At 36.5% G+C, this 24415-nt stretch overlaps 1 protein-coding gene across 7 annotated transcripts in view; it reads left to right on the top strand.

The window, feature by feature from the left end:
• GRM7 (glutamate metabotropic receptor 7) overlaps positions 1-24415 on the top strand; it is an 891077-nt gene that overhangs the window by 261539 nt on the left and 605123 nt on the right. For all 7 annotated transcript variants that reach the window (XR_013760830.1, XR_013760831.1, XM_079122078.1 and 4 more), the window contains exon 2: positions 22792-23008. Coding sequence is in view for 5 of the 7 variants with exons in the window: in XM_079122078.1 (XP_078978204.1) it covers positions 22792-23008 (217 nt within the window). In the remaining 2 variants the exon portion in view is untranslated. The remainder of the gene's footprint in view (positions 1-22791; positions 23009-24415) is intronic.

Genomic DNA, 24415 nt, shown 5'->3' with positions numbered 1-24415 from the left:
TTCACCTTCTGCAAAGGGAGATACTCAGGGAGATATTTTTGCTTTGGTGGCTAGCAGCCACATTTACTACACATTTGCAAAGTTGCACCTCTTCCTCCTTCCACTAAGCACCTGAAGAAAAGTGATCACAACTCTTTGTGCCTCTACATCTTCTACAATATGGCTCTGATGAGGTGTTCAGGGAACCTAGTGAACACAGAGAGGATGAGACTATTTCTTATGGGTAGATTTACCATCACTACAAAGAAAATAGTTGACAGCATCTAATGCCAGTAATAGTGATATCTGCATGAGAATAGACAAAGCAGTGCCAGTCTCCCCACAGAAGCTAGAGTTCATATTTCAGCGCCCATTTTCCTTATCAATAGCATGTGTTAAGATCAAGGTGGCTGTTTTCTACTCCAGCATTAGTATTCTTGAGAAAAGCTTCTTGTTAGAATATTTGTTAGGATGAATAAAGGTTTTTAGTCTGATTTTATGTAATGCTAAATGGGAAGTCATATTCCTTAAACTATACTTAACGCACAATATTTATGATTAATGATATATAGTGTAACAACAGAAAATCTTGTTTAAAACACACACAAGTATACACAATAAGTACAGATATTTTATTTGAAACCTAAGAGAAACTATGTTGGAATCTTTTAACATTTTCCTTACTTTCAGTACTATATACCTCACTGGAATGAAAGATCTTCAAATCTGGAAAGTCTTACATGAATTCTCTATCAGGTGTACAACAGTCCAGCCTCCTTAATTTGTTCATTGATTTTTCTGTGGCCGTAGATTGACAGCCAAATAAAGAGTGAATCCTTTTCTCAAGTATCATTGTGCCAACCTGGGCAAAATGGATTATTTCAAGTTGGAAGCACGCGTAGTATAATTTTAGAGAAAAAAAGTAAAAGATGGCCAAGGAATGACTAGAAGAATTCAAGTTTACCTATGGGGAATTATTTTTTTAAAAAACAAACAGCTTGTAGTCATGAAAGAAAATGACAGTTACTGGTGAGAAATCAGAAAATGTGTTTTAATTGGCATAGCTGTTCTTCAAATTTCTTTAAAGATTCTTAAAGTGGGTTTGGGATTGTATGTGGTTCAGTGGTAGAGCACTTGCCTAGCATGTGTGGGGCCCTGGGTTCAATCCTTAGCACCACATAAAGATAAATAAGTAAAATAAATATATTGTGTCCATGTACAACTAAAACAGATACTTAAAGTGTTGATCTTCCAAATCCACTTAAAATTCGATTGTGACACTTTCTCTTTTCAGAGTCAATCTATTCAGTGCAAGAAATGAAACATGTCTTCTTTGTTTTGTTTTCCATTTTAGCTGGAAAAGTATCTTTTATTTTTATATTTTATCCTCTGCATGGATATAAACATAATTCCTGTCTGACATTTTACCCCCATAGCTCGTTGCCCTAGATGCATGGTCTGACCATGAATACTCAGAGTCTCCTGGGTTCTTCATCTGGAGTGATAGTTTATAGATAGCTATAGGTATTTTCCTGCCCTTGGTAGTGAACAAATCAAGAATCATGACTTCTTAATTGTGCAAAGTGGTTTAGATTAAGGCAGCTGGGTTTTTCCAACCCACGGAGGAACATTATGATAGAAAAGAATACAGGAACCTCAATAAACCATGGCAAAGTTGCCTTTCAGCTGAAGTCGGGAGTTAATGTTGTTTTCTGAATGAATCTTAAACTTTCACATATTAAAACACTTAGAGTCTTCCACAGGAGAAAACTGAGTGTGCTTAATGAATGTTTACGATGTTCATAGCAGAAGAACTGTGAGTGGTAAAGGCCATGCCATCAGAAGCACACCAGTTTCGTGCCTGGAACGTTTTCATGGAAATAGGAGGTCATTACAAGATGATCCTAATGGAATCAACATCATTTATTGCTTGCGGTCAACATGCAATTAGTATCCTACTAGGAAATGATTTCCTGATGACTTTGGCTTCTTTGAGGTAAACACAATTACTTTGAAGATTGTCTTAGCCACACCCAATCATCAGCCCTATCTACTCTCAAGTTCCCTAGCCTGTAGCTGTACATGGCCGAGTCTTACCCACCCTTTATGATTGTGGCTTATGATGCCCCGCTTGATGCTGCTTCATTAATAGTAGTCCTCGGTTTTTTTTTTTTTTTTTTTTATTGGGGGGGCGATTGACAATATATACGACTAAAACGTTAGATTTTTCAGAAATCTGCCCTTGTAACCAAGTGTGACCTGAGATTATTTTGGACAATGATATGCAGATGGAAGTGTCATGTGGGAAGGGGACGTTATCCTAGAAGGACTTCACCCTACTGGAAAATGTATTATTTTGTCTTTTTCCTTATCTCCTTTCTCACTGCCTAGAATATGCCCCAGATTATTGATGCTTCAACAGAAATTTGGGACTGTGTATAACACTGAAGATAGAATCGATAGGGAAGGATGTCAGAGCTGAAACACCAGGAGCATGGGTTTCTGGCCTGGACCACTGAATCATCTCTGAACTATTTACCTATCAACTTATTCTATAGGAGAGAGGAATAAACATATTGTTAAGTTTCTGTTATTTTGAAGTTTCTGTTTTTGCAACCAATTAAATTGCTGTAAAATTGATAATACTCAAAATGAGCCCTTTTAAAATTTTTGAAATCTAATATACTAAGGGACAAAATACTTTGACATGATGGCTTAAATTTTTGGAAACAAGTATAGCACCAAAAATGTGGTGGTAGTTTTTCTCAGTAACTCTATAGTATTGTGACTTTGGGGGAATTTCTTTTCCTCCCTAAGTATCACATCCTTCTGGAAAAGTGGAGATTGGACTTCATTGTCAGTAACATCCCCTCCTTGATAATTTGTGACACCTTGTTCTGATAAAAATGTCCCCTATAACCTGAGGTCTGAAGGACAAGATCAAGAAGAGGACAAAATGCCCGTGTCTAGCCAAGTCTTACATTTAATAAATCCATGCACTATGGAGAGGATTATCAACTCTTTCTCAAAATCTTCCCTGAAGCATACTTGTTAAAACACGGTCCACAGTCCTACAGTAGCAGGCTGTCTCCCCAAGTCTCCATAGGAAGCAGTCAACCTGAAATGCAATTACATGCAAAAAAGATGCAATCATTGTAATTGGAAGATGATATGGTGGCAGGTGGTATGATAGCTGAAGTTGAAATTGCTGGTTTTAGGGAAAGAATATTGAAAATGTTAAAATATAGAACGAATCAATAATTCCAATAATGTGCAGTGATGACATCCCACCAGGCTACTCCAGACTGGAAAACTATCTTGGAAATCTTACAGTTAGAATTTACACACACACACACACACACACACACACACACACACACACACACACACACACACAGTTTTATCAGAATCTATTAACCCTAGCAAAGTTAGAACTCTGCTAACACTGTAACACTGTTGATCTATGGTTAAGACTCTCCCTCTCCAAAAAACTTTATTGTTTTTTGTTTCTTTTTTTTTTTTTTTTTTTATGCTTATATACCCATTCAGGGTACACATGAATGAGGAAGACGAACAGAGAGAAGAAATTAATGAGTGCTCAGTTTTGCTTCTACAGTCTGTAGGCAGGAAAGATCTTTATTACAGAAGTGAGCAAATTCCTTATTCCCTCTCACAGCCAGGAATGGCCTACTTCAGACACCAAATGGAACAATGAAAACCTTCTGTCATACAGAGCTTGTTGAAGAATCAATGGCACTTTCTCTACTTGAATCCTTGTTGAGAGGTGCTGGTATCTGAATGAAGGAGCCGCTTAGTTATCACACTGGAGGTATTTGGGGCTTAGTAGCTCTTGAGATTTCTATTTGTGTATTTTCTATCTATTCTACATGTGAAATAATATGCATTAGAAAGATTTTATACAGTTTATTAGTCTGGAAGAGTAATTATTATAATAGAAGAAACAATTAATTTAGAGAAGTATTAATTCTGTTTATTTCATCTTCTTGCTGCATCCTTTTCTCTGGATGTAAATCAAGTAGAATTATAGATTCTACCCTGAAGCCAGACAAGCTTCTCTGGTTTCTTCAAAGGAACCCCACTTCTTCATTACTGTTCACTGGGAAACATTTTCCTTTGCTCTCTGGCTGGAGGAAATCTGCCTCCTCTCTCAGTGTTAGCTTAAATAACAGCTCTTAGTTATATCTTTTGTAAACTTTTGGCAATCAATAGTCGTTCTCTTCTCGGTAACCTTTCAGCAGTTTATTTAGAACAAGGTGCTTTCTAAAGAACAGCAATTATATGATATTAAGATAAATATTTTGAGGGAAAAAGGAGTTATGGTTCATATGTCCTGTGCAAAAGTTCCATAATATATTCTCTGGCGAGTATGCATGCGTACACTTGAGGAGTTCTCTGTGCATGCTTTAAATAATTCCTGGGTGCCCACAAGAATGTATAAAGTCAGTTCATTCCTTTATCTATGATTCATAAAATTCATGGATTAAAAAACAACTAAAAACTGAGTTACCCACTATTGATGTGGTATTGTGTTATCTGAATTAAATGATAAGGAATTATTTAGCAAAAGAACATCATATGCATCATCCTTTTTGCATTAGCAATTAGACATTAAAGTATACTTAGAGTTTGAGGCAGATAAAAGCTAAAAACAAAAGAACCTAGTTTACCTTCTTTTTATAAGGAACCAAAGAGTAAATAAGGAATTTTGTTAAGTCAGTTTGTTTCTGGGAATCAAAGGATCCATGCAGATTTAACCTCACTTTCTGGAACATTTACATCTGTAGCCTTATACAATGAGAACAAATGTGCCCAAGGCTCTGCCTGACCCTGACAGTGGCCTCTGAATCATTAAGTAAAGTTTGCATCAGGTTCAGTAGCATGTCTGTGAACTAGAATTCACATAGATCACACCAGGCAGTTGACTAGAATGTTCAATTAACTCTATCACTCTATGTCCTGAATAATCAAGACTTTTTAATTTTTATCACTGAAATTTTTATTTTTGCAGTCAACTTTTATAAGTTTAATCATTTTTGTTAATAGATTGATGTATATATCCTAAGGGAAACCCTTTGCTTTGCAGAGTTTCGTTTCTTCCTATAGAGATGTCTATTGGATGAATAATAAGTTGTGACCAATTGGTAGACAGTTAAGATTAGGAAGGACCCTGAAGTCATAAATATCATTTTTTCTCTTTTTTCTTCTCTCCACTCCTCTAGGAAATTGCTTGCATACCTATGATGTGCATGTCACCAGGGTAAGAGGGAAGGCCTCCATTGTACTGAATTTTGTTGTTGAATATTGTAAATATGTGGGAGACCACATCTCTACAGTCTACCCCAGAGACCGTTCAGGCACTATTCAAGTACATGGACCCTCCCAAACTTATAACCAGGAAACCTATCCAAGCAAACAGCACAGACAAAACATGTGGTGTGTTGGTGAGGCATGTAAAGTACAGGGCTATATCCAGTGGTATCTCTTGGGATGATATGATCAATCCTGTTTTATGGATAGGGAGATCGTGGAGAGTTGATCTAGCTTGGTTGAGCCATATGTGTTGTTACTATTTAACTTCTATTAACCACCTTTTCCTTTATTTTCTATGTTCCTTAAGAAATGGCATGAGATGGGGCTGGGGTGGTGGCTCAGCGGTAGAGCCCTTGCCTAGCACGTGTGAGGCACTGGCTTTGATTCTCAGCACCACGTATAAATAAGTGAATAAAATAAAGGTCTATCAACATCTAAAAATATATTTAAAAAAAGAAGAAGCGGCATTAGATGAGTTTTAAAGTGATATTTTTTCTCTATTTCTCGTATTTGCCAACTCTGACGTATATAAGATAATAAGTTTTCTTCACTTTCCCCTGGAAAAGTTTTCTCCTCCCCTCTTCCCCCCTCTCCCTTCTCTTCCTCCTCCTCTTCTTTATCCCTGTCCTTCTCTTCTCCTCCCCTTCCTTCCTCCTCCTCCTCTCCTCCTCCTCTTCTTATTCATCTGCTTCTTCTTCATCAGTAACATAGCCTTGCATCCTTTGTTCTCAGACATTTTAGTAAACACAAGGCTCTCTCTTCTCCGCATCCTTTCCTTACCTTGCCGTTGCATCTCACTTGTGTACACAGGTCTGGATCAGGCCACACGAATCCTCTTGAGCCAATCCCCTGGCTGAAGGAATTTTATGTTCTGGTTAGTCAGTGTCTATCCCCAGTGCCATCATCTAGTTCCTGAAAAGTCATCTGTGTCTAAACTACAGACATCAGGGATGAGGAGAAGGTTCCTCAAGGCAAATAAGGGAGTCCTAGCCATAAGAATGACCAGTTTTTGCTGGATGAGCAAAAAGGTGAATGTGACACTAATATTTGTGCCTGTTATAAATATTGGTTGTTGAAAAAATTCACTGGGCTTGGGGGTGCACACCTGTAATCACAGTGGCTTGGGAGGCTAGGACAGGAGGATCACAAGTTCAAAGCCAGTCACTGAGATAGTGAGTGAGCCTACGTCTGTGTTAAGCATATGCTTCGATTTTGTTTGATTTTGCGCTTTTACCTAAGAGGAGGGTGACTGCTGCTATAGTTACTGATTAATGCTGTGTTGTTCTGTAATAGTGATACCATCCAATGGTGCAGGCACCTGTTCCTATGGAACAAGATCTCCTTAAATATAGTAGCTTAAAGCAACAATAAACATGTATTTCCTAGTTTCTGTGAGTCAGGGATAGTTTGAGTAGTTTAATTGACTCAGTATCTCGAGAGGTTTTGGTCTATTTGCCAGTTAGAGCTGAAGTATCTTGAAGACTTGACAGGAACCGGAGGACCTAATAATAGTGTTTGCATGTGCCTAGCAAGTTAGCTCAAGTTGTAGAAGTGGGACCTCTGTTCCTTGGCACGTGAACCTCCCATGTTGTAGGGCCGGGCATGAGCTTGGATAGGGTGGGGCATGCCTATAATGGCAGCCATTCTGGGGGCTAAGGCAGGAGGATCACAAGTTCAAGGCCAGCCTTTAGTGAGATCCTGTCTCAAAATAAAAAATTTTTAAAAGTGCGAGAGTTCAGGCACGGTGGCACACACCTATAATCCTAGTGGCTCGTGAAGCTGAGGCAGGAGAATGGTGAATAGCCAGGTGCTAAGCACCTCAGTGAGACCCTGTCTCTAAATAAAATACAAAATAGGGCTGGGGATGTGGTTCAGTGTTCAAGTGCCCCTGAATTCAATCCCTGGTACCAAATAAAAAAGAAGTCATGAGAATATATATGTAATGTTCTTCACATTGCAATGCCTAGTACATAAAGACACAATAAACAATAATAATACAAACAGTAACAGCTAGCATTCTTGTAAACATGTACTATCACAAATATGACTCACAGCCAGGTGTGGTGGTACACACTTGTAACCTCAGGTGACTTGTGACTCAGGAGAGTCACAAGTTTGAGAATAGCCTTAGCAACTTAGTGAGACCCTGTCTCAAAATTTAAAAGAACATGTTGGGGTGAGGCTGGGGACGTGGCTCATTGGTTAAGCACCTCTGGGTTCGATCCCCAGTACCAAAAAAGGTCTTAAAATTCACACTCAAAAAATGACTTGAATCACAAGAAATGATTACATACCATCCATGGAATATTGAAGGTGATTTACATGCAATTAAAGAAGTGAATGATGTGGGAAAAGAGTTATAATTATTAAAGATAATCCCTGTCACGAGTAATGTAAAGTTGAATAAAACTACAGATTTCTAATAATTCAAAAGTTTTAGTGTTTCATTAGTACTTAGGAATAGATACTACTACCCCAAATTAGAATTACTGTCCAATTGTCCTAGTATGAGCAGAGAGGGTATCAGTGGAGGATATAATTATAAACTGGGGAGAGTGATGCTTCAAAGAATGAGTCTGAAAGGATTATTCACCCTATTTTCTCTTTTGGGGGATCCATATCAATAAAGCTTAATAAGAACTAAAAGTGAAATTACTGCAAACTGTGAACTTAATAATGCCCCACTGGGAGTTCATTAATATCGCTACAGGTACACGGAAGCATTATCTTAATTGTGCATTATACTTCCAAAAATTGTCTTTCACAAACTTTGTGGAAGCTGCCCTCCAGTACAAGTGTTAGTACATTTTGTATCACCTTTCCTAGCTGTGCAAATTCCCCAGGAACAAAGGGACCTTATTCCACTTTCCAAAAATAAGATGTTCTGCAGACGCCTGACCTTGTCATGAATACCACCCTTATATCATATACAGAAAAGTTGTGATATAAAGAGGAAAAAGAACCAAATCCAAATACTTACACTTTTTTTCTCCTTAGTCTGATTTTTTTACAAATTTTTTTTTTTTTTATTTTTACAGACACATTTTGATTCATTGTACACAATTGGGGTACAACTTTACATTTCTATGGTTGTATACAATGTATACTCACACCATTCATGTATTCATACATATAGATAGGGTAATACTGTTTCATTCTACTGTTTTTCCATTCCTACCCCCTTGCACCTCCTTTTCCTCTACACCCTCCAAAGTTCCTTCATTCTTCTCTTCCCCCCGCTACTCCCCATCATTATATATTGTCATGCACTTATCAGAGAAAACAATCAGCCTTTGGTTTTTTGGGCTTGGCTTATTTCACTATCATGATATTTTCTAACTTCATCCATTTACCAGCAAATGCCATAATTTTATTCTTCTTTATGGCTGAGTAATGTTCCATTGTGTATATATACCACAGTTTCTTTATCCATTCATCAATTGAAGGGCATCTAGGTTGGTTCCACAATCTAGCTATTGCGAATTGAGCTGCTATGAACATTGATGTGGCTGCATCACTGTAGTATGCTGATTTTAAGTCCTTTGGGTATAAACCAAGGAGTGGGATAGCTGGGTCAAATGGTGGTTCCATTCCAAGCTTTCTGAGGAATTTCCATACTGCTTTCCAGAGTGGCTGTACCAATTTGCAACTCCACCAGCAATGTATGAGTGTGCCTTTTTCCCCACATCCATGCCAATGCTTATTATTGCTTGTGTTCTTGATAATAGCCATTCTAACTGGAGTTAGATTAAATCTTAGGGTGGTTTTAATTTGCATTTCTCTAATTACCAGGGATGCTGAGCACTTTTTCATATATTTGTTGATCACCGGTATATCTTCTTCTGTGAAGTGTCTGCCCATTTCCTTAGCCCATTTATTGATTGGGTTCTTTGAGTTTTGGGTGTAAGGCTTTTTAAGTTCTTTATAAACTTTGGAGATGAGTGCTCTGTCTGAAGTGTGTGCGGAAAAGATTTTCTCCCACTCTGTATGCTCTCTTTTCACATTGTTGATTGTTTCCTGTGCTGAGAAAAAAACTTTTTAGTTTGAATCTATCCTATTTATTGATTCTTGCTTTTATTTCTTGCACTATGGGGGTCTTGTTAAGGAAGTCTGGTCCTAAGCCAACATGATGGAGATTCGGGCCTACTTTTTCTTCTATTTGGTGAATGGTCTCAGGTCAAATTCCTAGATCGTTGATCCATTCTGAGTTGAGTTTTGTACAGGGTGAGAGATAGGGGTGTACTTTCATTTTACTGCATATAGATTTCCAGTTTTCCCAGCACCATTTGTTGAAGAGGCTATCTTTTCTCCATTGTAAGTTTTTGGCACCTAAATTTTTTAAATAAATGAGGGCTGGTGTCATGGCTGAGTGGTAGAGCACTTGCCTGGCATGTGTGAGGTCCTGGGTTTGATCTGTAGCACCACATAAAAATAAATAACGGTCCATCAACAACCAAAACAAATATATATTTAAAAAATTAAAAATTTAAAAAATAAAGGAACTGTCCTTCACTTAAATAAATACTCTTGAATATATTTCGATGAGAATGAGTTTCTGCTGGAGTGGTTGTGGCAATCTGGATTTTTAAGACATTTGCATTAACGTGATTGAGAACACATCTGGACGTGGGTCTTTGGTTATTTTTAACAGATGTTGACAATAAGATGATGCCTAAGGGACTGTGTCTCCAAGCCTAGGAGATCTCTTTCCAAGTAGCAGTTGACTATGTAGTAATTATGGGATATAATTTAATTTAGAAGGGCTCAATCTGTCAAAACTTAGAATGTGAAAGTGTATTACACACTCGTATTGTTTGATTTTTGTATTTTGTATGTAGTAGAAATGACAAAAGTATTTTCTCTAGGTCTCTGAGTATATTTCTTCTTTTGTTTGTTGTTGTTGTAATCATGTACTTTCCTGTTTTGACTTGATGGTAGCAATATCAAAATAAGGTTAACTGCTGACCAGGACCCCAAGCCTGTGACTTCTCTGCCTGTGACTGACAACCTGGTTCCTGAGGGAAGAGAAGAAGCCCAGGAGATGGTAGGGCAGGACCAAGCTGTTTGAAATGACTGATCCCACAAGGCATCAGACTGGCCCCTGAAGCACTGTAGTATATATGCAAGAACGGTCAGGACAGAGACCTGAGAGAAAAAACAGAGTGGGCAGCTCCTAAATGCCACATGTGATCCCTTTACTTTTTCACGTCCATCCAGATGGAAATCAGTTTCCCTATATTCCCGTGAGACCTACCCAGGCCGACCCTCCCAAGTGCTGCAGGTCTCTCTGGCCACACCAGAGGACTCTGTTGTCTTCAGATTATGGCATTTGTTCATTTACTGGCTTACTCCAAAATCTGTCCCTAGTAGAGAGCTGTCCAGTGCTGAAGAAATGATGAACAAGGTCCTTGCCCTCCCTGAGGTTAAATACTCTCAAGGAAAGGAGAGAATAATAAGCACATAATTATGCAGGTAATTGTTTAATTAGAGTTGTGAAGCTTGTTACCAAATAAAGCTGCCATATCCCAGAAGAACTCATCAATTGACCTTTCTGTACACTCCTTGAGTTCTAGGGCAAATATTGAAGACTTCGTGCCTAGAGTGTCCCCACGTGGTTAGTGCGTGCCACTAATTGGGTGTAATTTAATTTTTCTTTATTCTCTTAGTTCACTAAAATAATTCAAGTATCCCAATCACTGGTATTGGTGAAATTTTAATATTCATCTCTCAAAAGTATTTACAAAATAGTATGTGACATTAGATATCCATTTTAATTATGTTTGAAGTTGGTTTCCCCCTAACTTTATCTCTTAGGTTTAAGAATTCTTAGAACAACAAATTTTTGTGAACATTTTGAAGATTAAATTAGAAACTAAGAGAATTTGTCTTTTTTTTTTTTTCTGTCTTCAGAGTAAGATATGAGTTTGAGGAATGTAATATCTAATGACTCAAAATGATCATTTTTATCACAGTTTTTATTCTGTTTGCTTTTTGATTAATTTAAAGTGGTCATAAAAGTTGACTTCATATATTTTTAATGTTTAGCCAGAGACATGAGAATTGCTCTGTCTTAAAATTTGGTACTTGAAGGTAGTTTTCCATATTGTCATCAGTGTACCCTCAGATTGGCAGAAGTAACTAGAGAAATGGAAATTTTCTTTGAGAAAGAGAGTTATCTACTGAGATATCCCCAAATCAGGGCTGGCTTCCTCTTAAGAGCCCAAATGTTCATGGCAGCGCTGCCTAGTCATGACACACCAATCACATCTCTGCCCATCTCCCAGCGGCTCAGTCAACTACAGGTGTAAAGATGGACAAACATACTTCTTCAACTCTTTGAAGACTCTGACAGAATAGTGAAATCAGTCCCTGAACTATCTCAGAAGGAAGAAAAGCAAGCAGGGCCATGAGGATGCTGGTGTTGGCTGCCTAAGTATGGGAGTGGGGGTCCCAAGGGGAGGTTAAGGTACTGTGTTCATTCACTTTCTACAGGAAATGGGTCTGTGTGAGGAGTTTCTATCCCTTCTAATTCCATAGTTTTATCACTTGACTATAATTAACATCCTAAGGAATTTTGAAAGCTTCAGAGTATATTTGGTAATGGCTGATGAGTGGAAAGATTATGGAAAAGTAAACCAACCCCAGTGTCTAAAGCTATACAGTTAATCCTCCAAGAGCTGTTAGATTAACTGTCCAACTTCTATGATAAAATATGGCTTGATATAAGGCCAAAATCCAATATAAGCCAGCTTCATATAAATTAGGAAATACATTGAAGATCTAGTGTTCTATAGAGGGAAGGGTTAAAGGAGAAAAATTCACATGAGGTCTACTTCTCACTTGAACCTCATTAAAAGGAAATGTGAATGCCATTTAGGCTCCTCAGAAACAAATAAGTTATTTTATCCAGGAAGTCAAATATTGTCATTTAATGAAAAGTAAAAAATAACATATTCACTCACTTGAAGATAATACACTAGAAAAAGATTGAACTTCTTTTGAAAAGGAAACAGGCAACTAAAACTATTGTGTATATAGAAATCACATTTTCTTTGTCCATTTGTCTGTTGATGGGCACCTAGTTCCATAACTTGGCTGTTGTGGATTGTACTGTAACACTGATGTGCCTCTATCACTGTAGTATGCAGATTTTAGTTCTTTTGGATAAATACTGAAGAGTGAGATAATGGGGTCAGATGGTGGTTCCATTCCTATTAGTTGAGAAATCTCCATACTCCTTTCAAGATTGGTTGCACCAATTTTCATTCTCACCAACAATGTATGAGCGCACCTTTCCCCCCACATCCTTACCAACATTTGTTATTATTTGTATTCTTGATAATTTCCATTTTGACCAGAGTGATACAATATCACAATTTATTTTATTTTATTTTTTTTTACTTAGATGAACACAATACCTTTATTTATTTATTTATTTTTATGTGGTGCCGAGGATTGATTGAACCCAGAGCCTCAAACTTGCTTGTGAAGCTCTCTACCACTGAACCACAACTCCAGCCCCACAACGTAGTTTTGATTTGCATTTCCCTGATTACTACAGATGTTGAACTTTTTTTTATATATTAGTTGGCTATTTGTATTTCTTCTTTTGAGATGTGTCTCTTTAGTTCTTTGCCCATGAATGTTAATTGGGTTACTTGGGGGTTTATTGGTGTCCTTAATATACTCTGGATATTGATCCTTTATCTGAGGAGCAGGTGGCAAAGATTTTCTCCCATTATGTAGGTTCTCTTTATACTCTTAATTGTTTCTTTTGCTGTGCAGAAACTTTTTAATTTGATTTCATTCCACTTATTGATTCTTTGTTTTATTTTTTGCAAATTAGGAGTCTTGTTAAGGAAGTCAATACCTGTGACAACATGTTGTAATGTTGCACCTACATTTCCTTTTAGCAGTTGCAGAGTCTTTGGTCTAATTCCTAATTCTTTGATCCACTTGGAGTTGACTTTTGTGCAGGGTGAGAGATAGGGATGTAGTCTCATTCTTCTACACATGGATATCCTATTTTCCCAGCACGATCTTTAAAGGGCTATCTTTTTTCCAGTGTTGTTTTTTGTACCTTTGTCAACTATCAAATGACTTTATCTATGTGGATTTTTCTCTGTGTCTCCTATTCCATTGGTCTTCATGTCTTTTTGGTTTCAGTACCATGCTGTTTTTTTTACTATAACTCTGTAGTATGATTTGGGGTGCAGTATTTTGATACCTCCAGCATTGCTCTTAAATGGATAAAACTGAAGAACATCATGCTAAGTGAAATAAGCCAAACTCAGAAAAGGGAGGGTTGAATATGTTTTCTCATACGTGGAAGCTAGAGAAAACTAAGGAAAAAATAAGTAGAGGATATGAATCCCATGAAAACAAAAGAGAGATGAGTGGAGTAGAGAAAAGGGTTTGAGGAAAAGAGGAGGGATAGGAAAAGGGAGGAATGGTAGAATGAATCTGACCAAACTTTCCATGTATATCTGTGAATATATAGCAGTGAATTAAATGCACTAATTAAATGCACTAATTAAAAAAAACTATAAATTAATAGAATGAAGACCAGTACAGTATTGAAAGGGGAATAGGGGAGAGAAAAGGACAGGAAAAGAAGAAGTCTAGGGAGTAAATTAGAGTAAATTATATTTTATGCTTGTATAGTTATGTCAAAATGAGCCACAATATTATGTATAAATATAAGGAACTAATACAAAAGGAAATCATTTATATATGAACAGAGAATTTTGTAAGCCACCCAAGATGAGACATTCATTTACTTCTCGCAGTGTTTGAATACAATTTTATTTAAAAATGTGTGACAGTGATAATGTGCAAGTGTATTCTTTTATTTTTAACACACTGGCTATTTATTTGCCTATCCAATAGAAGAAAAAAAAAATATTGAGGTCCTGGCCTATGAGATATAAAAAATAGTTCCTTTGTGCATTAAAGTATAAAGGCTAAAAATCAATTATACAAATGTATTGTCATGAATTCTAGGTGATAGCATACACAGTTAATAGAAGATCCTTCTTACCCCTGAAAATCTAGAAGCAGAAAAGTAATATATAAAATAGATCCCAAGTTTGTATACATACAATGAATAGTATAAATAATTACACATTCCTCTTTCATCTTTAAATATATAAAGTCATTTTAGAGGGATAATGATTTTTTGAATATCAAGTTTTTTAAGCAAGGAATCATAAGAGGTTGAAAATGTTAAGTAAATAACAAATTAGTTGCTATGAATAGATGGTAGTGTTTATTAATGTAGTGCAGGATATGGAAAAAAGAGGCACATATGCAAATGTCTAAAGATTGAAAATTCAAAGTTTACTTTTCCTTTCTCACAATTTCTTTAAATTATCAAGATAAAAATAATTCAGATAGGATGATGTACATATGTACACTGTACATATGTTTGCCATAGGCTTATATGATAGGCGTCCATGCATGAGAATGGGGACCAATGGAGACATTTATTAAACTCAATGACGGGATCATGAGAAATATGGAAAGGAAGAAATTCATTCCTGAGGTGTATTTCATGCTTCTGACACATTTGAAATTATCTTCCTGTTATGACCTCAAAAGAAATTAAAGGGAAACTGAAGAAGAGTTACTATTGTTAAGTCTGACCAAAATTTCACCTCTATTGCATTTGTAGAGGGGTAGAGTTGGCCCCACCGTGATGTTAGATGGATCTCAGTGTCCAGAAGTGGTGGTACACAGCTCTCATTAGTTGTAAATTAACCTGAAGGATCAATATTAAAATGACAAGTTTGGCTTAATTAGTGCTTCAAGTTATGTAATATAATAGAAATAAAAATAGTATGTACTGGTTTGAGAAGGGGAAAAAAGAACTCCCTAGAGAAAAATAAAATTGATTTCTGCAGAAGAGGAAACTTGGATGTAAGAAAATTAATTGCAGAGAGGAGAGTATAAATTCAATCATAGGAACTCTGAATCCATAGAATATTGTATGTATGTGATATCTCTCCAAGGAAATAAATCTGTTTTCTTCTCTAAATGAGATTCTAGAACTATATGTACTCTACAGCAAATCGGTGACATAACTAAATTTTGTAAAGATACTTTCACAGATAATGTATTAATGATTTTTTTTTTTTTTTTAATCTAACACCAAAGATTCAGGCTTTAAAAACAGAAACAACAATAACAAAAAATGGGCGATAACAAAAGAAACAATGAACAAATTAGAGAGCTCATGGAGTGGGAGGACATATTTGCAGACCGTGTATCTGATAGGTGTTCACACAACTCAATAGCACCAAGTCAAATAGCCCGATTGAAAAGTAATCAGTGAACCTTGTTGTGGTTTATATATGTGGCATCTTCCAAAAACTCAAGTGTGAGACAGTACAAGAATGTTCAGAGTTGAAACGAGTATAGACGTATGACCTAATCAGCATGGTAATCCACGATATGAATTAGTGTGTAGTAACTACAGGCAGGTGGGAGGAGTTAGGTCATTAGTGACATGCCTTAGAAATTTATATTCTGTCCTTGGTGAGAGCTTTCTCTGCTTCCTGATTGCTATGTCCTGAGCAGCTTTCCTCTGCCATGCCCTTCCACCATAGAGTTCTTCCTTGCCTAGGACCCAGAGCTATGGAGTAAGCCAGCTGAGGACAGAACCTCTGAAACCGTCAATCAAAATTAACTTTTTTCCACCACTAAGTTGTTCTTGTCAGATCTTTTGGCCACAGCAATTCAAAACTAATTAAAACAGACCTGAATAAATATTTGGCTCCAAAGAAAACATATAAATGGCCAATTGGTATATAAAAATGTGTTCATCATCCCTCATCAGCAGAGAATACAAATCAAAACCACAATAAAATATCACCTTATACCTGTTGAGTATTATCAAACAAACAAACAAAAATAAAGACAAAAGACAACAAGTGGCAAGGTCCTTCTTAAATTGGTGGAAAAAAATCTGAGGTACCTGTCTTAAGAGAAAATGAAAATTTGTAAGATTAAAAGTGTGCAGTATGTCAGAAAGAACATAAAATGATAAAGTATTCTGACTGCAGAGAGAAAAAATGCTTCTTCACTGGTATCAGATATTGTAGGGAGAATAATATACAGGAAAAAAACAGTGGCAAACTGTGCTGCTTTCTAACCACCGTAATAATCTCTTGTTTTTGTGTTTTGTTTTATTTATTTTAATTTTTTGGTGTTGGAGGGGAGTCATGCTGGTGATTGAATTCACAGCTTCACAAATGCTAGGCAGCACTCAGCTATTGAGCTATACCTCAGACATTATCATTTCTCTTAAAGAAGAATTTTAGCTGCCAGGTAGAATGGCTCATGCTTGTAATCTCAGTAATACTGGAGGCTGAGGCAGGAGGATCCCAAGTTAGAGGACAGCCTCAGAAACTTAGTGAGACCCTAAGCAACTCAAAATTTCAAAATCGAGATAGGTTGGGGGTGTGGCTCAGGGGTAGATCACCACTGGGTTCAATCCCCAGTACTGATGATGATGACAATAATCATGAAGAATTAGAGCAAGTACTTAGGAATAAAGACTTTAGAGAAGGACTTGAGGTGCATTTCAGATCTGCCACTCACACATGACCTTAGCACTGGTTTTTGATCTTTCTCTTCCATACTTTCTAACATCAGAAAAACTGAAATTAGTTTGATTTTTGTGAGGATCAGAATAAGATTATTCACTACCATACTTAGTATAATCCCTCATGAGAAAAAGTCAGGTGATGCTTTATATTATCATAACTGTTATTTACAGGATAGCCTTACCTAGATTTCCTGGAGAAGTGCCATTCTATATCCCACATAGAATAAGAATGCTCTACATTGACAGCAAGCGTAAAGGAAGGGTTTTACAGAGTGTGGTGGGAAATGATGATAGAGATTGTGCAAGTGTCCCCAGAGCATTGAAGAGAGAGACAGCCAGGCATGGTGGCACACACCTGTAATCCCAGCAGTTCAGGAGGCTGAGGCAGGAGGATTACAAGTTCAGAAGACAGCCTTGGCAACTTAGTGAGGCCCTAAGCAACATAGCAAGACCCTGTCTCAAAATATAAACAAGGCTAGGAAGGTGGCTCTGTGGTTAAGCACCCCTGGTATAAAAAAAAGGGAAGGAGAGACAGAGAGAGAGAGAAGAGAAGAGAAAGACATTTGTATTTTGTATATAAAGAGATACTTTGGGTCAGCTGATCTAGAATTTTTTTTTATTTTTTCATTTCTGAAAATCTCAATCTAAAGAAATATGCAGTTTTAAGCTTTCTTCACTGACAAAATTTTAAATGGTAAACTTAATTCTTCTCTTGACTATACAACTTTTTGATATAAGAGGATAAATTCTAATTGCTTTTGAAATGCTCACTGTTTGAGAAACAGGAAAGGGAAAAGCAATTTTCCTACCATCTCTCATTCTCAAAATTCTCACACACAAAAAAATTCTACCTGATGTAATTCGTAAATAAAACCAAATGAATACTATGACTTACATGGAAATCCCAAAAAGTGTGCAAAAACTTTCATGCCAGCAAGATAGATTTAAAAAACTAGCAATATTATCTCATTGCAAAATGCAGTGAAGATTATAATTATTTAGAACTGAATTTAATAAGTAATGTGTAATACCTACATGGAGACAATTATAAGATTTTACTAATAGAAAAGAATAAACAAATGAATGAATGAAAGGAGTTATTTCCCCTTGAGGGAAAACAAAATATTGTAAATGTATCAATCCTGCCCAAATTAATTTATGGCTATAATATCATTCTCACCAAAAATCGTAATAGAATTTTGTGAACTTGAAAAAATTATTCTAAAATTTATTTGGAAAACTAGAAATACTCTATGCTTATAAGAACTAAAATAGTAAAATGCTGGCCCAAGATTTAGAACACAGAAAAGAGGAATGGTGAAAGATACATCCCAAAGACCCACCAATGTTTGAGAATTTAATATATAAATAGAAGAGACACTCATTCTCAACAATAAAGAATGAATAATTACTTAATAAACGGTGCTGGGACAAGTAGCTAGCCATTTGAGAGGACATATACTGCTCTTCTACTTTATATGACAACCCTAAGTAATTTCCATGGAGAGAAAGATTTCAATGAGGGTCGGAGATATTTCTGTCACTTGGAAGGGCAGTGTCTTGAACATGTCCAAGGAAGGGTGCATGCATATGTACAAGGACTTGATTAGTTCTGAGGATTTTGTTTTGACTTCTAATGATAGTGAAACTTGAAAAGGGTGTTAAGTATTCAACCAGGGTATTATGCAACCAGAAATAGAAGTAGTAGAAAAAGACAGTAGGGAAGAAGAGACCAAGATTCAAATTTTCATAATTAATAATATATGTGTACATACCAAAATACACAAACAAGGACAATAAAAAGACATAATAAATGTTAAAAGGGATGTGGGCATTAATATTAACTGATTTTCTTGGCTTTGATTCTCTGTATTTTTCATAAGTAATATATATTATATATATTGCTAATTTTCTAAGAAAAAAACATGTAGAGTAAGCTATTGATACTTCCAGTCTGTTGGAGACTCAATCATTAACAAAACCATTCTTGTGTGATATGCAAATTTTTTTTTTTTTTTTTTTTTTTTTTGTGGTGCTGGGGATCGAACTCAGGGCCTTGTGCACACAAGGCAAGCACTCTACCAACTGAGCTATCTCCCCAGCCCCACAAATTTTTATGAAATAAATAAAAAGAAAAAATAATATGACATTCTATGTGTATGATAAATATAAAAAGTATTCACGTTTTCTAAATTGAACAAAGAAGGCTCATGTCTATTATCTATGGCTGAAAAATCATTACACTGAATTGTTGGTATTAAAAGATCAGTTCTTGACTTTGACAGAAGAATGGCATGAAGGGAGGGTTTTAATAGTAGGAAGAGAAAATATAGCTAGGTATCAAGGAGGGAGCAGAAGTTAATCACTATAGTTGACTAATAATCATTTGGCCAGTTGTATATACCCACCTCCATAATGATGATGCAGACTTAACATTATCTTGGAAACAAGTGTCTAAAATACAAAGCATGATGGCTGAATATTTTATATTTCCTAGATTACATAAATCCTTCCAGAACTTCATCTCTCTTACTGAAAGGGATATCTTTATAAATTCGTATTTTTATCTTAGAGATGAAATCCATTTATTCTTTCATTCCTTATTCTAGCATCTTTATATAAATAGTATAGAAGCAAGTAGCATCAAATGGAGAAACTGTGCATGATCCTAAAGGGAAACACAGGGCTTAAGCCAGTAGAGATTGCTTATAGGGACAGACCATAGAAAGCAGTCTTCTTCTAAGTCCACGTAGTAATGAGGAAGGAAATCTGTTTCACTGGAATTTGCATTATGAAAATTTGGGGCACAGTTTAGAAAATTCATTTGCATTGAGACTCTTCCCAATTATGATGTTTTGCAGCAGCTACATTAATGCAAATTCAAATAGAATGTTGGGTATATCTTTATTAGCACTGTTTCCAAGGTAGAAGGGGTTTTGGCAGAAACGGAATCTGTGCAAAAGCATGAAGCTTTGCATTCCCATAAGTTGAAATTGATGGAAATGGATTGGCATGCTTGACTACTTCCTTTTTACTTTTTGTGAGGAGAAGCCTCTCTTCCTCCCTCCCTCCCTTTTCCTCACAAAGTCTTTATTCATTAGATTTCCTTGCCTAAACCTCTGAACTATAGACAATGCTTAAGTGACTCATTCTATAAAAATATTTGTATGCATTTCTATGAAGGCACTTAAATAAAATTCTGAGCAGAATCTTAAGAATGACCAACAAAATAACCTTTAATGACTATGCTGTCAGAGCTGTGGGCAGAAATCAGCCTGGAATCCTATAATCTATTGGCCTTCCTCGTGTTCTGCTTATTATTAAAGCATTGTAGTAACAGTTTAGCAAAATAAAGAGTTTAGACATTAGCATATTTGAGAAGGGATCTCTATTTTACGGCTTTGTGACTTAGGGCAGGTTCAAATTCTGCTTTTAATTCTCCACTTCTTTTGTCAAAACAAGTTAACAATACAATAGTATGATATAGTGTAGAAATGGAATAATATGATATAGTATTGTGTAGCAATTGAATAGTATGAGATAGTATAGTCTTGATATAGCACAGTGATAGAATAAAATGAAATAGTTTAGTAATACAATAGTATGATGTAACATACTGTAGTAATAGAATGCGATAGTATAGTATAGTAATAGAATAGTACAATACAGGGCTGGGGTTGTGACACAATGGTAGAGTGCTTGCCTAGTATGTGTAAGGCACTGGGTTCAATCCTCAGCACCACATACAAATAAATACATAAAAAAAGCTTCATCAACAACTAATAAAAATATTTTTAAAAGAGTATGATGTAATATAGTAATAAAATAGTCTGATATGGTTTAGTAGAGTAATAGAATAGTATGGTATAGTGTTGATACAGTACAGTGTACTGATAGAATAGTTGCTCAGGTGAAGATTCATCCAGAGACACTGAGGCCTCCTCATTCTGCATTCACTTTGAATCAGTGGCAGAGAGCCTGCCCCCTACTGGTCATACAGTAGAACTGTCACATGGTTCTGCTACAAGGAAGATGGTGGGCTGTGTGACTTGACTTTGATGATGAACTAGAAAGGTCAGTGAAGAAATGATCTTTACAGAAGTGATAATCAGTCTTAATCACTGCCACGTGGATACCCTTCAGCCAAAAGATAAAAAAAGAACAGACAAAAGGTTAATATTGAAAAGAATTTTCAAGACTCAAAGAGACAACTTGACTTTAGCTTTGGCATGTTGGGGCCAAACTAGATGGACTATAGGACACAACCTGAACACAGAATATAACTGGATTTTAGATATCTGAGAAACCCATTATGATAAAACAGGGCTAAGTCATGGAAGAGTTTTCAAGCAAAATTTTGTTAGAGTTGATTATTCTTACATAAAAATCACACTAATAATACTACTTGCTGGAGTTAAGAGAAAGAATGGTGTGTGTGTGTGTGTGTGTGTGTATTTAGTGTATTACAGAAGTAACTAGCACAGGGGTCCTGGCATTAGGTTCCACACAAGGTTCCTCATCCATGCCTATTTCGGAGATGCCTTAGGTTATTTGAAAATGCAGGCAAGTCTTTTTAATGCAATTTCTCTATTTACATAATTTGGTTTGGCAAAAATCAATGTTTCAAGACTACTCAGGTAATCATATCACATATAATCCTAGGAAAAAGATACTACATAGGCTAAGAGAAGCAATTTCATTGTTATTCAGTGTCCCTTCTGTTACAGGGAATGGGCTCACCACATAGTTGACGGTGTCACAGAGATCCCCTCTTTAAACTTTGATTTTTGCAATCAGGCCAAAAAGATTTTAGACAGTTGCTCAGAGTAACAGGCATGAGTTTATTAGAAAGAATAGGAAAAGGGGAAAGAAGACATTCTCAAGGGAGAAGAGTGAGACCTCTCAGAGAAGAGAGACAGTGTATCTCTCTTACCCTCCAGTCTTATTGGGGATCCCAGAGAATTTTCCAGAGAATCTCTTCTAGGTCCATCTCTTATCTTTTGACTGACAGCACAATAATATCATTTTCCACTGCTGTGACCACTTTAGATCTTTTTGGTCCAAGATGACTGGTTCTAATTGGAGTCTTTTCTTAAAGATTTTATGGTTAGTGGTGATTATCCTTATTATCCTAAGTTCCAGGATCTGGTCTGTATAAGGTCACAAGTTACCTACTTCAGGGTAACTTGTGTTTTTCTTTTTGGCATTTTGAGTGTACATTTCTCCTGCAGGTAGCCAATTGCTGAGGAATGTAACATATCCTGTGGACTTAAGCCAGGCAGGGCTGCAGGTAAATGGCTTCTTCTGAGCAAGAAATGCCCTTGCATGGGGCAGAGGATTTCACTGAACTACTTTACACCATTCTTGTGCAGCCTAAATTAGACAATGTGTGTGGCTGACTTGAATATTTCTTTACAGGTCTCTCGGACTTAATCAGTAGAAAACAACTAATGATATTCCTGAGTATTCACAAGCTGTATCAACTAAACTAAGCTCTGTATACAGTCTAGTTAGGGTGTCATGCTTTTATTTCTATTTGTTTTTAAGAAGTAAAGCATGACAGAATATACAATATTGGGTAGAATGGTCATGCATGCTTTTCTACTAACTGACCGTGACCCTGACCTTATAATTTCCATGCTATCATCAACCTTCCCTTCTAATAGGGAAAAATGTAAGGGCAAGACTCCAACAACACTTTTGTACTGCAAAGTAGTCACATTTAGGTGGTCTAAGATGACATGATGGTATTATGACCAAATACACATCCCCTTTGCTGCTCCTGCCCTATAATTTGAGTAACCTGTCATAAATATTAATGAGTCTCTCCTGTCCTGACCATGTGCTCTCTTGTGATGCTTTCTTTTTTTCAGATCCCTCAGATTAGTTATGCTTCCACAGCACCAGAGCTCAGTGATGACCGGCGCTATGATTTCTTCTCCCGTGTGGTCCCACCTGATTCCTTCCAAGCCCAGGCCATGGTAGACATTGTAAAAGCCCTTGGCTGGAACTACGTGTCTACTCTCGCATCTGAAGGAAGTTATGGAGAAAAAGGTGTTGAATCCTTCACGCAGATTTCCAAAGAGGCAGGTAGGAAGCGATTGTGGTCACCAAGTTAACCTCTTCAAATGGCTCATAGGGTTTCCTTCAGACATTATTGAGTGAACACTACAGAAAGTCACACTGTGCCACACTCACATTATTCCAATCCAGCCAAGCACATCTGTAACATCTTTATTTATAACATGTTGCTATTTTCAGAGAGATTTTCAAAGGTGTGAAACCAAGGTCCCCTAAGTACCAGTAGAAATGAGAAGAAGAAAATATGTACTAAAATTGATATCTTGCTTCTTTCAAATGATAGATTCCAGTATATGTAGAAACCTGATAATTTGTGGATGTGCCTCTGAATGGGTGCATTTCTTCTCAGTCCCTCTCCAAAATGGGCAGAATGATTTCAAATTAGGTGAATCCAATCACAGTGCCACTTTGATTTGAAGACTAACAGTGATGCCGCTGAATGACTGAGACAAAATAAAATAAATTATCCAGGCAGTACAATGTATTTAGCCTTTTAGGCTTTTGATTATTTTAAGGAAGACAGTTTTATTTAGTGATACTTAAGATTCTTTAATGTTTGTTTATTCAACTCAAATTGCAAATAATAGGTTCAAATATTAGCCATTGCCAGATTCTGAAAAATGAGACAAAATTCTCACTTTAGGAATCTTGACAATAAATATTCAGGTTTCCACATATTGAAATATTGGATATAGTAAGTGTGTGTGTGTATGCATGGTTGGAAATTTCTGTACAGTTCTTATGCTCAAATAAGTTTAAGCTCAGCTTTCTAAAAATTCTATCCAGTTGAAACTATTCTTGGCTAGTGTGGTTAATGGACTATAAATGTGAACAAATTAACAGAACAATAGAAACAGAGGTCCAAGATGGGCATGGTGGTGTACACCTGTAATCCCCTGAGGCAGGGGATCACAAGTTTGAGGCTGACTTGAGCAACTTACCAAAACCATCTCCAAATTTTAAATATTGTTCAAAGGGCTAGTGATAGAACTTAGTGGTAGAGCACCCTTGCATTAATTCCCAGTACTGCAAAAGTAATTAATTAACTAATTGATCATAAAGTAAGAAGTCTATTGATGAGGAAATTTGTCATAAGTTTTGAAGACAGGATTTTGAGTATTTGACTCCCAGACAACAGGTATACTGAGGTATGTAATTTGTTTTTATAAATATGGCTGATGCATGTGCATGTGGCTGCTGGAAGAAGGGGGCCAGGGTTTAGTTGTAAATTATCGTAATCTCTTATTTCAAAATTTGCTGCAGATTTGGGTCATTCTTTTCTTCTTCCTTCTCACTGAAATACTCTTGTGTTCATGGAGTAGATGGCTCCTGATCACTGACCAGGGTCATCCTGAACATCGTTTCTAGGTTTGACTACACATATTCACCCACTGTCCTTGGTCCTGTTGGCTTGGT

Source organism: Sciurus vulgaris (genome assembly GCF_902686455.1).
Source record: "Sciurus vulgaris genome assembly, chromosome: 19".
In the NCBI taxonomy this organism is placed as follows: domain Eukaryota; kingdom Metazoa; phylum Chordata; class Mammalia; order Rodentia; family Sciuridae; genus Sciurus; species Sciurus vulgaris.
The sequence above is the reverse complement of the archived record's forward strand: the minus strand, read 5'-3'. Positions and strand labels throughout refer to the sequence as shown.